The following is a 15,209-nucleotide window of genomic DNA, read 5'->3' as shown; positions in this document are numbered from 1 at the left end:
TGTAGATACACTTAAATTTGACATTGCCATTTGCCATTTATAGCTGTATAAAAGATATAGATACAGATACAAATTCTGTGGAAAATACTGTTAATGTTTTGATATAATTCTCTTTGGCTTTTACTTTGAGTACACATGCATAGGTATGTGTATATTTATATAAAAGAGGTGCCTAGGATAGGATAGCAGCGTGATAAATACACGATTAAATGTGAAGGTTGATTAATAATGTCAGGGTTCGCCATCATTGCAAGTTCGACATGGAATTAACGTCATCACGTACATAAAATACGTAGGTAGGAAGTTAACGTAAAAGTGCAGGAGATGAAGGAAGAGGATGCGGATGACTATGATTGTAAAAGTTGGGGATTATTGTGAAAATTCAATTAAGCAAATATTTTATTTTTTGTTTTTGTTCTGTCTGTTATTCGAATGAATCACAATCAGGAATTTGCAGTAATGTTGAGGCTTTGAAATGCCTACGTTTATGTGCATACATTTATTTCCAAATAAACATAAATTAATGTAGATGAGAATTGAATTTTTGGTTAAAGTTATTTATGTATATTTTAACTGAATGTTATCTCAATATGAATATGGCTTAAAATTATTTAATCAGCAACAGATTTTTTACAATGAATAGTTGTCATTTCCTTTGATATTAATATTTTTTAATTGTTGTTTTTTTTTGTTGAGAAAATTTGTTCGTGGGTTAACACGTGTTTAATTTTTTTTCTGACTCACAAAATTTTGCATATCTGACATGTTGTGCGGTGCATATGAAACTTGTTGATGTAGTTACTTGCTATGTCAGAAGATTTTTCAAAATTATAAAAATCATGTTTGAAATACATTTATGTTTGAGACTTTGGGTATTGGTGCCTTCGCTTTAGATGGAATAATCCCTTCTTGGATTAAAAACTACCCCTCCAACCGTTCAAAACAAGTAGAAGTAAATGATTATAAGGCTGAAGTCATAAACTAAATTCTGGTGTACCACAGGGCTCTGTTTTGTCTCCGAAACTGTTTTTCATTTTTATTAATTATCTTTTGTCTGCAACTTCTAATAACTGTTTCGCAGACGAAAGTATTTTTAGCTTATTCGTTTACAGACGCACGTCTTTCTTCATCGGTTGTGGAATTGCAACGACAAAATATGATAAGCTCATTAAATTCCGACCTAAAAAGAATTTTACAATGCGGACATAAAACATAAGGCTGGTGAAACTTACTTTAGTCTCACAGCACAGTATGGAATGTAGATTATTCAAATTGATTGGTGATGATAGCACGTGTCGTTCACGTTCACCTTATCTTACGCTTTGTACAGTTATTACCGAATTAAGCTCTATAGAAATAGCACTTAAGCAATGCCGTAATACTCATGCTTCCAGAAATTATCATTCATTAGTATAGCCTCGAGCTCAACTTCGTTCTTACTGTCAAATACAGAGATTCGTTCTTAAGGCGTACTATACGAATGTATGTATTACCACACTCTGTATTTAAGAATTTCAAACCGATGACATTTCCTTTCAAACCCTCGCTCCCTCCTCTAATTTTGACACTGTGTCTTCACAATGAAGCTTAAAATAGTTAAGAAAACAAAAAAAACTGTTACATTTGAATTCAAAATAAATTTTGACGAGTGAAAGAAAGCTTTTTTAAAAGTTGCACATTAAGTTTACTAACCTTGAATTGTGTATAATAACAGTGGTCGACGACGTTTTCTTATTTTTTCGAATATTTTGCCTTACTTAAGAAAAAAAAAGATTTCAAAATTAATGTATCATGTCAGATTTTTGAGATACTAAGAAGAAGAAGATTTGAAAGAAAGTTTGGTTCTTGTAAGGAATCTGTTGTCTAAGGAATTCTATATATTACTTTTTGAGCAAATACTTTGAGCAAATACTTTAAATCAAAGCTTGGTTTAGCAATCAAAATTAATTCATAAACGTTTTCTTTTTCAAAACTATAAAAGTTATTAAAGGTTTTCTCAAAACTTATGAATTATTCCAGACTAAGTATGATACTAAAATTTTTTAAATTGTATCCAAAGGAGAAAGATTTGTACTTTGCAAAATCATCATACAAAGGATATTTGAGCTTTAACTCAGCCTTAAAAAAACTGTTTTTGATTTTAGGTAGCGTTTTTAGATAGGCATATTTAAAAAATCTGAAGTTATAGTCAAATTTTAAGGTCAGATTTGAATGTAGGACATCTTGATCCCTTAAAACAGTATTCTTCTGTTTGGCGTTTCTTGGAAAATATTTCTTCAAGTTTCCTTCAATCTTAAAATTGACTTGACTTGAGTATTAACTTTTACTCAAATCCAAATTTTATGAAAGACTTGTAGTTGTTCCTGTAGCGTTATAACAACATCGCTATGTGTCAGGTCACAAAAAACATCTGGCCAACACTAGATTTAAAACGTTCAAGGCGTTTGCTATCTCTAAGCAGATCGCATATAAGCTCGATAATAGGTGTCATAACCGAACACTGTCTAATAGAAAAGCACGCCAAGCGACTAGGCGTATTCTCAAATGACTTTTGCAGAATTTTTATGGACGAGGAAGAGGAGAAAAAATTCGTCATATTACATTCCTAAGAGAATTCTTCTTTCACGATCTAAACGTTCTAAATCATATCAGCATAATAACCCTCTCACGTTTCGTAAGGGACTTAAACAATGAGCTTAGGAGGAAGCCTCAAGATTCATGTGGTATCACAATGGGCCAGTTTCCATCTCGGACTGCCATCTCAACCTAACCCAATCTAAACTAGCTTTATTGTTGGTGCGTATGTAAGCGAGAACCTTATTTCAATCCCTAACTAAAGTATATTTCACGAGTAATGCACTTACGAAGGATTCTTGTCATGAAAAGTGTTTTTAGATTAGCCGTTCGGATTGGACAAACAAAAACTATAGGTCTCAATTCCTGAAAATACTCGCTTACAGGAATTTATGAGAGTTCTAAGATATTATAGGTCTTGGTTCTCTACGAGCTGTAGCACCACCTAATTTGTGTATTATGTAGTTTCTTGGGTCATATATTGAAACAGTAACAATGTATGTATATGCTTTACATAGTTTAAAATCTTAACAACTTGAGTTTTTGATGATTCTTTTATTCCAAAACTCAAAGAGACTAAATGACATGCTTGACATAATAGTTCTTCCGAAAATTCGGATTTGGCTTGTACTCCTATAACACGGAATAGTCATGAATATAGAGAGTTTCGACTGTTCGATATAAGCTGGTACAGCGTCGCGTCGTAGACACTGCCGTTTGAACAGCCGACACTTCTACACATGGTTAAGGGCAAGTTTGAACAAAACAGGACAGTCTTAAACGATTATCTGCCGTATGAGGACCATGTAGCAAAACACCTGCAGACTAGGGTCAAAGGTGACTGTTGTAAAATAGCCGTTTCGTCATACCAAAGGCTCCTGTGGCCCTGATCAGATCAGCTTTTATGTGTCTGTCAAAATATAAATATTGATCTAATCAGATACAGAGGTACTTCACTACCCTTTTGCTCGTGAATGGCTGCGTGAAACTAGACTATCTTTCACCAAATTCATGCACTTATCCCTGGAGCTCAATCTTTGTTGTTAACAAGAGACTTCTTCCCTTTTGCTTGGCGATTATGGCATTTGCCAAGAAGTCATCATTGAACTGCATAAAACTGTGGTCCTGAGATCGCCATTGTGTCATTTCATTTCGAAGGTAAAAGTAATGAAGTAAGTTTTCCAGGTCGTGGTTGGAGTGAATGCTAACATTCACCTTGTAAACTTGCTGGATGTTTCAAAGCAGCTTCCACTGCCTCAACCTTTTTCTCCGTATCTTTAATTATATAAAAGTCATGGTCAAAGAAGGCTTCTTCTAGATGTATTTGCGCTAAAATACAAAATGTCTGTCCATCTATCTTCCCATAAATTTGTTGCATATAAGTTAATATGTAAAATAAATTACTCTACAGCAAAAAAAAAAACAAAACTCTGCATGTTGAAAATGGATGTTTCCTAAAAATATGATTCCAATTTCTTACCTTTTAGAGTGCATTCCAATTTTTAACAAAACAATTTTCAAAAAACTTCTAACCCCAGCTAAATGATACTTGAATTTTAAAAATATGTTATTGTTTCCCTTACTTTTTCAAGTTTCAACCTCACTCTTGTCAGTGTTCCAGAAATTATCATATTCCTTTCTTTTCACGCAATAATTAACCACACTCAAAAACAACACCCTTTTCAACTTATTTTGTTTTCAAATTTTATGGGAAAATTTAATTTATTTATGAAACTTTCTTAACTGAAATTTCTGGTCGTGTTCCGGTCTATAGGCAGTTTTCCAATAAAGTGCTCCCAAGACCTTATTATCATGAATAAAAGGAGAAAACCTTGACTTGGTATATTATTCTAATCAAATAATCAACTAAAATGACCAAAGAATTATCCTTAACGCGATGATATTATCTATTCAACCTTCATAGAGGTTTTTTTTGTGTTGTTATAAAAACCTCAAAAATTTCGTCCTTTTTATTCCCATGTTTCATTTTTATATTATCATCATTATAAAATGTTTTTGAATAAAATCCAATTTCTCTCTTTTCACTTCTCACCATCTTTTTGTTCGCCAATTTCAGAAATCCATCGAATTGACGCCCTCAACATCATGGTACATGTATTCAACTCTGTGATAATGTTAACCGATTTGGCTATCGTTGGACATCCAATTAAATTGTCGCATGCCTATTGGACAATGGGCATTGGTTTGTCGTATGCCATCTTCACAGGTATCTACTTCTTGGCAGGTGGCACTGATAGGTAGGTACTATGGATAGGGTATAGACTACAGTGTCTACTCTTAAACTCGAACAAAAACGAGAGATGTAAAAATTGACATTATCCTTGTTCTTTATTTTCACAATGTCCTTGTTTTCATCTTTATTGTTGTTTTATTTGTATTTTTTGTAGAAAAAATCAAACAGCCATCTATCCCCTGTTGGATTGGACTAAACCAGGCAAGGCTATTGTGGTGACCGTGTGCGCTGTGCTCTTTGTGTTTGTCGTACATTTTGGCTGCTATTTGCTCTACCGGTGTCGAATATGGCTTTTTACCAAGCTCTGCATACGTGAGTCCCATAATCGCGATGGTGATATGGGTGAAGGTCTTAACGAGGACACCGGCAGTAGGATTGTCCATGAATGCAGTCAGCAATTTATTCAGGAATCCCAGCAGCAGCAACAACATCAACAACATCAATACCATCAGCAGCACCACCAGCAGCACCATCATCCACCGCCATCACAACAGCAGCAGCAACAGCAGGTGCATCAGCACCAGCAGCAGCAGCCCTTACAACAACAACAGCAGCTTCCACCATTGCAACAATATCAGTATTCAAGCTATCACCAGGACAATAACAATAAAAATAAAATGTCCTCATTGAGCCGAACGGTATCGGCTCTGGAGGCCGGACAACGTGAACAATTTCTGAATCCCAACAAGATCCTAGAATATAAAATGTAAAGTAGGCAGCGTCGTCGGCAACGACGGAATATGGAAGAGGATGGCGATGGGTCGGCAGCAGCATCACACACCGGAACAGGAACAGGAGCCGCATCGAGGAGCAGCATCATCAACCAAAGAAGAGGTTTGAATGATTTTTGAATAATTTATGCAGGTATTTGGTTTGGTTTTAAAATGTTTCACAATTTTGTTACTTCCGAAAGAAAAACAAGAACAAGGATTGTGCTTTTTAGGTTAAGCTATTTAGGGAAAGATATTTTAATGCTGCTGCTTGAGGAAAATAAAAGAGAATACAAAATGAGTACTACTATTACCTACTATAGCAACAACAACAACAAAAAAGAAAACACTAAAATTAATTATATATTAAATCTATTTCATTATATTGAAGACATTTTTTCGAATGTAAAAATGTATTGGAAACACAAAAAAAAAAACAAAATACACACAAATTAAACATTGGCGTTTCTTAGAAACAATGTTGAAAAATTAGTGTAGTTTGTTCATTTTAGAATATGACAATTAGTTAGTAAATTATTTTTATTTTATTGTATTTTTTGTTTGTTATAGTTTTGAAGTGGGAACAAATTATTTTGATTTATTCTCAGCTTTCTTTTTTTTCTTGAATTTATTTCTTATGAATCAAAGATTATTTTTCCAAACATAATTGAGACTTGTGTATTTGTTAATGTTTACGGAATTTTTATTTGACAAGAGGTAAAGGCAAATTTTCATTTTGTGCAAGTTTTTTTTTCAAACAAAATACCCAACGTAAAAATATACCACGTTTTAAAGCAATAGAGTCTAAGGGGAAAGAAGTATTAAGCTCACATGTAATGAAAATTCGGTATAGATTAAAGTTTCTGAGTGAGTTAAAGCCCTGCTTTTTATGTTTCTTTTATTTGAAGAAGCTATAATTAAGTTATTATCCCCGTCGGTTTATTTACGTAGTTTAAACATCGTTAGAATGTCTTGTGTTGTCTTCCCCTAAGAAATTTAACGGTATTAATTATGCCTGAAAAGATTCTGATTAATATATATGGAACACAGCAGATATTCGTTCCTGGACCGAACTACATTAATGTGGTTTTAGCGTTCTTTTGACGAGCAAATCATTTTAGTTCGCCATAATTGAAATTAGTACGGAAGATTTCGTAATTGTATGTTTGTTGGACGAAATGATTTTAAATACAACTATCCGCAGAAGAGAGGGACGAGGGATTTCACTGCTTTTTGGATTCCATGGTTTGTTGGGTTCCACCTGGTCTTAGAGAGATTGCAATTTTACACTGCAATACCGCTCTCTTTGAATAAATACTTTTAGTGAAGTTTTTTTTTTTATTTTTTCAGGACAAGCGATTGAAAAATACAACTAAAAGTTTCGACGTATTTTGCAAAAATTGCTATAAAATCAAATAGTTTACATTTTTTGAAAAAAAAAATATGTTTGTTAAACTGTTCATAAAAATATTCAAAAACCCTACAGAATGTGTGGAAGTTTTCAAAAAATCAACAAAAAAATGGCTGGGATGTGGCCTATCCTGTCTGTCGATTTTTTCTAAAAGTTTAACGAATAATTTTTCGATATCTTTCTTTTTTTTAGTAGTATCTTTCAGTAGTATTTGCTTCATGGTTACTGCACCGATCAGTGCCACACATTTCTACATCGTTTTGGAGAAAGTAACATTTATGCATTTGATATTTCAAAAACATTTGATAGAGTTTGGCATCTCTTATCGTGCCTTCGGTTTTGACGAAGCTCTCCTTCTTTGGATTAGAAATCTCCTTTTGGACAGCTTAATACACAAGTATTATTGTGTGGCTTAAAGTCAGAGAAAAACAAAATAAATGTTGGTGTGCCCCAGGGCTCTGTTCTGGCTCCGACGGTTTTTCTCATTTTTATATATGTATGTTCTCCAGCCTGAAACTTCTAATCTACTTACCTGATTTGCTTCATGTTTGTTTTTAGAGCCACGATTTGATTCTTTTACGGCAATGTATGATAAGCTCATTAAATTCTGACCTAGACAGCATTGTTAAATGGGGGATCAAAAATCGAGTAGAATGTTGTTTGTTGCGTTAAAAATCTGCATATTATCATTTTTTTGCCATCATCCATGTGTGCATCACATACGCGTACCTAAAAATGCGGCTAGATGTTTGGGTTTCCTAAAAAGAAGCATGATGTCTTTCTTCTCCCCTGGCTGTTATCTAGAAGACTTTTATACGTCAAAGTTTGAGAATTACTCCTTACCTCCTGAAACTTACTTCAGCTTCTTGGACAGAATTGAAAGTAAAGCATTCAAAATGATTGGTGATACCTCGGCCGCCGTAAATTTTCTTATCACACCAGTTTTTAACACTACTTAAACAGATTATACTCTAGAGAAATAAACTCCTTCACTCAAGCAACTCCACCTCAATAATAGTGCCTCCAGGAATTCTCATCACTATACTCTCCAGCCCAACTTCGGTGATACTGTCAAGTACAGAGATTAGTTCTTTAGCCGTACTAAGCGAATGTGTAATGCTTTACACTCTATCTTTCTCAGTCATTCAATATTCAGGAATTCAAAACAAATAAACACCGACCGCTCTTTTCAAACTCTCTCTCCCATTCCTAATACTCACACTGTATCTTAGCATAGCGAGGGTATCAAAACCCCTTGATCGTGTCTATATTTAAAATAAAATTGCGAGATATTATATTTTGAAAACAAGCTTCTAATTTTTTTGAATTTTAAGGCATCTCCTCTAAAAAATTTTGGTCGAAAAAGTCTTCCAAAAATGTAAGCATTTCCAACCACAAGTCTCAATTTAGTATGTATTAGAATATAAATCATAGAATTGTTTATTATTTGCTCGTTTTTCCTAATTTATTATTTTCGTACAAAAAAAATAGTTACAGTATTAATAAAAAAGTTGACAGTGTATAGGTATTTAATTTGTTGACCTTCAAAAGTCAATATAGAAAGGTTTCCATTATATAGAAGAAAACCTAAGAGTGCTACTATTATTATAGAAAAACAAAAAACTAAAAAAAAAACTAAAGCTTTATTAAAAAAACACACACAAATTATATAAATGTCTGCTTTATAAGTATTTTTGCAAAATTAAAAACAAAAATAATTAAAATGTAGTTTTTAATTGAAAATATGTAAAACAAAACACCACAATAAATTAGGGTTTATATTAATTTTTAAGATCTTAAGTATATTTTTTTTTTAATAATTTGGTGTTTTTTGTTTTATTTTGTTTTGTCCCTATTTATAAGTTTTTTAAGATAACCCTTAATTTGCATTTAGTTTAATTTTGTTTTTGTTTGCATTTTTTTTTAATTTTAGAAAAGAATTATCTATAATAAAAAGGCAACACTTGGTTTGATAAAAAATATCATTATTTTGTTTCCTTTTAAAAAAATAATAAAACAAAGAAAAAAGCACTATATTCCAGAAATAAATATTTATATTATTTATACTTTGATTTGTTTTAAATTTATTGTTTAAAATCAATCCAACTAAAACACATACAACCATAATTATTATTATTAAAATATGTAATAATAATAAAAAACACACTACCAAAAATTTCTAATATAACACGAAAAAAATAAACTTTGTTTGCACGAAAAAAATGTTATAGAAAAATATATAAATAAAAATATAAAAAAAACTAAAAAAATGTTCATTTAAATAAGTTATTATAAATTCACAGAAAACAAAAACAACATAAAACAAAATTAGAGAAAAAAAATTAGTTTTGTTATAAAAAAATCATAGACTGACAAAAAAATTCCAAAAAAAATTAATTATGTCGACTAGATTGTTTCTTTTTAAAAACTGTAAAATGTAAATTAAAATTTAGAAACATAAAAACACAGTAAAAAATTCCTTTTTGTTTGTAAAATGCTTAAACAAAAGTATTATAGTTCATACAAAAAATTTAAAAAATTAAAAATAGAATATACACAAATAAAAAAATAATAAACCAAAAATAGAAGAAAAATTCAGAGAATGTATTGTTGATTGATAGAAATTACAAAGACAAAATAAACATTACCAAATATTATTTTAAACCAATTTTAGAACTAAGTTCTTCCTTCTTATCCAAGTTAAAAAATATTAGTTTTATTTAATTAATTATAATTCTTTTGATAAAAAAATAGTTCACCACATTCCAGTTTGTAGGTTGTTAGACACACATATCAGCATAATAATTCAAAGTTAAAGTTTTCCTTATAATTTGTTTAAATGTTTCTTATTTATCTTTAAATTTTTTTGTTTTAATTTATTTTTATTTATTTATGAAACTTTTATAGAAAAAAAAAAACTAAATCGAAAATAAAGATACAAAATAGAAAACAAGGAAATGAAAACAAAAACAAACCAAAATATAAGATAAAACAAGTTCTAAAGTACCAGTACCTCTCTATAGAACAATAATTATAAATTTAAAAAACAAATAAAGAAAACCAAAGAAAAAGAAAAATGTATTAAAGAAAAAATCATAGATTGGTTTTATATTATTACAAACAAAAAGAAACATTTAAAACAAAAATTAAGAATGAGCTTTATTGATGTTGTAAATGGAATGGAATGGATTGATTTTTACAAAAATGAAAATGAGAAAACAAATATAGAATGAATGAACAAAAAATTATAAAGAAAAAAAAACTATATAAGAAAAAATAAAATTATATATAAAATATATAATATATAATATTTATTCTTATAATACCTCGTAAGCCGCACGTATTCATTGTTCCTAATTAATTATATATTAATTTTTATTTTTTTGTTTGTCGATGAATAAAAATTAAATAATATAAAATTATTATTATTATTATATAAATTAATTGAACAAAAAAATAGAGAGAATTATTAATAAACAAAAGAAAAAACTGTCTTTTAGGTGTTCTGTTTAGTTTGTTTTTTTTTTTTATTTTAAGGCATTTTACAAGTAATAAAGTGATAAAGTTAATTTAAAACAAACAAACGAAAATTGAATAATGAATGAAGTCTGTAACATGATTGTTACAAAAATGATACTAATTTGTTACTAATGTTTAATTTTGACAAAAATATATGTTTAACAATGTGGTAAGCAATCAGAAGGCACTTTACACAGCATTTCAACAGTTCCACCAGTTTCAATAAAAATGTTAATTATATTTTCTTTTATCAAATAAGCCTTAGGAAAACGATTGGTTTAAAAACAGAACATTAATAAGTTCAAAAAGTTTTTGGAAAATTCTTACTTTTTTTTCTGAAAGTAAAAAATTATAGACTTTAAACAAAGCTATTTTATTGTGTGCATTTGAAATATTTGATTTATCATTAGCAGAACTTAATTAAATGGAATTTTGTGTTTTTTTTTAATATAGAATCACAAGCTCAAACATTTGGAAATCAGTATTTTAGAGCTATTTTATCTCAACCATTTTTAATATGGATAGATTTAAGGGTTCTTTTGTTATTGCCATACTTTTGAATGGAAATACCAGTCCGCTGGGACTTGTAAGCACAATGTATTCTATTTCTGTAAAACGTGATATCGTCCCTATTTATTTGTGGCTTTCAGAAATATGCCTGATATATCTGAAAATTGTCGTTGATAAAAATATAAAGTAAAAGATAAATTCCCATAAAATAATTTTCTAATTTTCGTTACTTAAAGTCTGTGTGTCTCACGAATATTCGTTACACCACTATTGTTATGAATCTCCCTCCTAAACTAAACTACATAGATTCAATAATTTCTCAAGACTCCACTGAGGAAACTGTTTAAAAATATTATCTAAATTTAAAAAACGAATTATTTGTAAAACAAACAATTGTCTGAAAACGTTTAAATGCTATTTGATTTTACAAAAAAAAACTCAATTCTTCAAAAAATTTTCTTGAAAATCGTTAGATCGTTTCTTTTTTTAAATTAAATATTTTTTTTTTTAATTTTTGCTTAAAAATATGGAATTATTTAGAATCCATAAATGTACATTTTGTATTTGATTTCCGTAAAAATAATGTTGTCCCGTTTTGAAGATATCAAATTTTCTTAAAACTAATAAATCAAAAACAAAATGTTGACATTTTCCCCTAAAATCATTATTTAGACAATATGAGAGCTTTCGCAAGAACAAAATTTATTAAAATCGGTTCATGAGTTCCTGATAAAATGTATACAAATAAGATATCGGGGATACCACCTTTTTCGAGCAATACAAAATTTATTAAAAGAAGTCAAGTAACGATTGAAACATTTGAATGCGAGCAACAAAAATGAAAAAACACTTAACTCGAAACTGCTTAAACCTTAACTTCCAAGTTAGAACGCAATCGATTCAATGGCTTAGGTTAAAAGGCTTTGAACAGAAATACGAGCGTAATCACGGGGCCCAAATTTTCCAACTTCTCCGCCATCCTAATACCTATCATCTTGATTAAAATGTCGAGTTTGAAATTTTTTCTATGACCTAAGTAAAAATCTGGCAAAGCTACAATATGTTTAAACAATTTTATGTAACTATATTTTTGATATAGCTTTCTTAAACGTGTTGATTTCGATAGCTATCACTTGATTTGACTTGATTTATGTATGTTTAGTTTGAACAGCACTGGACTATTTTTTGTTGGGTTATATGAAGTCGCTTTTCTTCGTAGATAGTCCCTAGACGGTTGACGCCTTAGAACAGAATATTTGGCATCTTATTATTAACATACAAAACACGCCTATAATCTTTTAAACTTTAAGCTCCAAAAACCTGATGCTTAAAAAACACCCTCTATTTAAATCCTCTATTTAAATTGTTACATATCATTGATAAGATTCTAAGTTTTTGTTTTAAAATTGTTTATTTTAAATTTGAAAATTATAATGTTTCTATAATTGTTCTTACAATACCATCAAAATCTTTTAAACTTCAAGCTCCAATAGGCTTAAAAAAGAACGATGCATATATCCTATACAGCGTAATTATGAATTTTGTTTGAATTATATTAATTTTGTTAACTTTCGTCTCATGCCTTTCTACTGTAACTACTTTTTTCCAAATAATTTCTTCAGTTTTTGATTGCAACTACAAACTTCCCTCAACCATAAATAAAACCGATGATGCATGAATTCATTCAAAAATGGTTTACACGAGACCGGGATTCACCAAAAACAAAACTTTTATTTCCTTACTTTGCAATTTTACATATTTCTTCACTTTATCGTGTCGTGCTGACATGACACAAAAATAAGCAAAAGCAACCAAACCCCTCTAAGTAAGCAATTTTTAATATTTCGTGTTTGCCAGCACTGTATTTTTGGAACAACAACTTTAAAAGCAGAAAGTTTTTTCCTGAAACACCAGGCCAACAGAAAATTTAGAAAGCTTATCCACAAGCAAAACAGAAGAAAGAAATAGACACTCAAGACTCAACTTATTGCATACATACATGCATCGTAAAAACTACAAAAGTTACAAACAATCAAAGAAAGACTAAAAACACACTCAAAAATATTCAACCCAACCCATCCATACATATGTTGTCATGGTATTTGTTCTCAAATGAACCTGCATATTGGCGGGCTTTTACAGTATCCGAAATAGAAAAGTGAACAGCTTGTGTTATTCTGAGCCTCCTTTGTCAATTAAGCTCTGAAGTTGTACTATATTTGTGTTTCAAAGTTTCATTTTTGGATTGGTAATGAGTTCTATATGTAAAATGAACTTTAAAAGCTAAAGATTTAAACAGTATTCTTCTATTTTGTCTCATCATTTCATTTTTATTATGTAGGCTTTTGTATAGAATAACCATTTGTAATTTGTGTTGCCTACTTTTAGGCAGTAAGTGTTTGCTTCTGTTTACTTCCACTCACACAACCCAACTCTAACACAAAAACAAAAATGAAGAATTCCACTCTTCGGAGTGATAAGTTTCACTTTCTACTTTTCATGTTTGCCTGGTGTTTCAGTAAAATATTTGTTGAAATTTAATCGATATCTTCCGATTAAAAAGAAACAAAAACAAAGAATTGAGAAGATGTGTCGTATGTGTAATTTTCTGATAGTGTGTACGGAAAACTGGCTATTTTGTATGGCTGCCTTATTTAGTTTTATTTTCAGTTGGTTATGTTTTTATTTTGTTTAAAGGGCTAAGATTCAAAGTAAAAAACATTTAGGATAAAAAGATGTAAAGCTACAAGTTCAGTGGAAAATGGCACATTTTGAATTTCATTATTTTCAGTAAAAAGAAGTTCTTGGTTTTTTAGTGAAAACTTCACAAATACACGAAAAAAAATGTCTCTTTGATTTAGGGAATGGTATTTTTTGGAAGGTATTCAGGGGCTAAAATTATTTATAACGCAATCATTTTTTTAAGCATTATTATGGAGTTAAAGGGTCGAAGTAGACAACTTTTATTTTATCCAAATAATAAAGGTTCCTCCAGTCCTCACCTTACTATTATTTTTGAACGTATTAAGACCTCTTTGAAAAGCCTTTTTATTCCACTTTTCTTCTTATTTTTACTCGTAAATAAGTTTATTACGAGAAAGTGTTGTTTGGAACGGTCTTGATTTAATTATTCAGCTTAGATCTAACAAAATCTTTAAAACACACCTATTCCAATGGAAACACAGTTTTGCAACATAACTAAAATATTCTTTTCATGTGAAAATCAAAGTAGCCGCTTTCAGAACTAGTGTATTCCAATGACAAACAAAATTCGGGACTTTGTGTTATATTTTTTTGTAAAAAAAAACATCTTTACCTTTTTTTTGTGATGTATTAATGTTTTATTCAATAAACTAAAACTAATTTAACAATTTGTATTCCTTTCAAAAATCCTTTAATCCAAAATATATTTTTTCAAATTAAAATATCACCAAAATGAAGTTTTTATAACTAAAACAAAACAATACTTATTTAAAGGATAAGGATATCATAAATTCGAATAAGTGTCCACTTTTAATTTTCCTATCACATCAAGCCATTAGAATTCTTCGTTTAAAACTGATAAAACCAATCCAAAGCGGTGTTCTAAGGATAAGTTAAATTTCAAAATATTTCTTAGCAAAAAATTGTATGCTGATTTTGTAAAGTAAAAATATTTACGAGTATCTTTTAGAGACAATTTAAATCATTTTAGTACCTTACTTAGTTTCTGGAAATTCTCAAAAGTTACGAGTCTTTATTTGTCTTTATATAAAGGTTTGAGAAACCTTGAATTTATCACTTTCATAGCTTGGACAAATATGTTTTGGAGTTAATTTGAAGTGCTGATTTCGAATCTAACTTTATTTTTAACTATTTTCTCAAGTTTTTTTTTTAACATATTTATTTTTTATTTTTTAAAATGTATTTCAAAAACTTAATATAATAAAATTGTTTAGAAAACAGCTACAAACAGGTACAAGAACAAACTTACTTTCTTATCGTTTTTGGCTTTTTTGTGTTGAAACCCGTTTTAGCATAAAAAGATTGACATTACTTTCAGATTTTTGTAAGAAAGTGCAATTTTATTGCCAGTGATAAAACCATGTTGACAAGTGCAATCTTTCATAATTTTTAGATATTAGGAAATATGTATGTACATATAAAAGAAAGAAGTAGAAAAGAAGAGTTTTGAAATTATGACTTGCTCCACAAAACTTTGTATTTAACAACCGAACTTTTCTTCTAAAAA

At 29.8% G+C, this 15,209-nt stretch overlaps 1 protein-coding gene across 1 annotated transcript in view; it reads left to right on the top strand.

Annotated features, from left to right (window-relative positions):
- The window catches only part of LOC129939271 (protein rolling stone), a 196,935-nt gene extending 189,910 nt beyond the window's left edge, over positions 1–7,025 (top strand). The window contains exons 5-6 of the mRNA XM_056047236.1: positions 4,652–4,832; positions 4,983–7,025. Coding sequence (XP_055903211.1) covers positions 4,652–4,832; positions 4,983–5,538 — 737 coding nt within the window. The 3' untranslated portion in view covers positions 5,539–7,025. The remainder of the gene's footprint in view (positions 1–4,651; positions 4,833–4,982) is intronic.
- Positions 7,026–15,209: the final 8,184 nt, after the last annotated feature.

Source organism: Eupeodes corollae, chromosome 1 (assembly GCF_945859685.1).
Source record: "Eupeodes corollae chromosome 1, idEupCoro1.1, whole genome shotgun sequence".
Taxonomy (NCBI): domain Eukaryota; kingdom Metazoa; phylum Arthropoda; class Insecta; order Diptera; family Syrphidae; genus Eupeodes; species Eupeodes corollae.
This window is presented reverse-complemented; position numbering and strand designations above follow the sequence as displayed.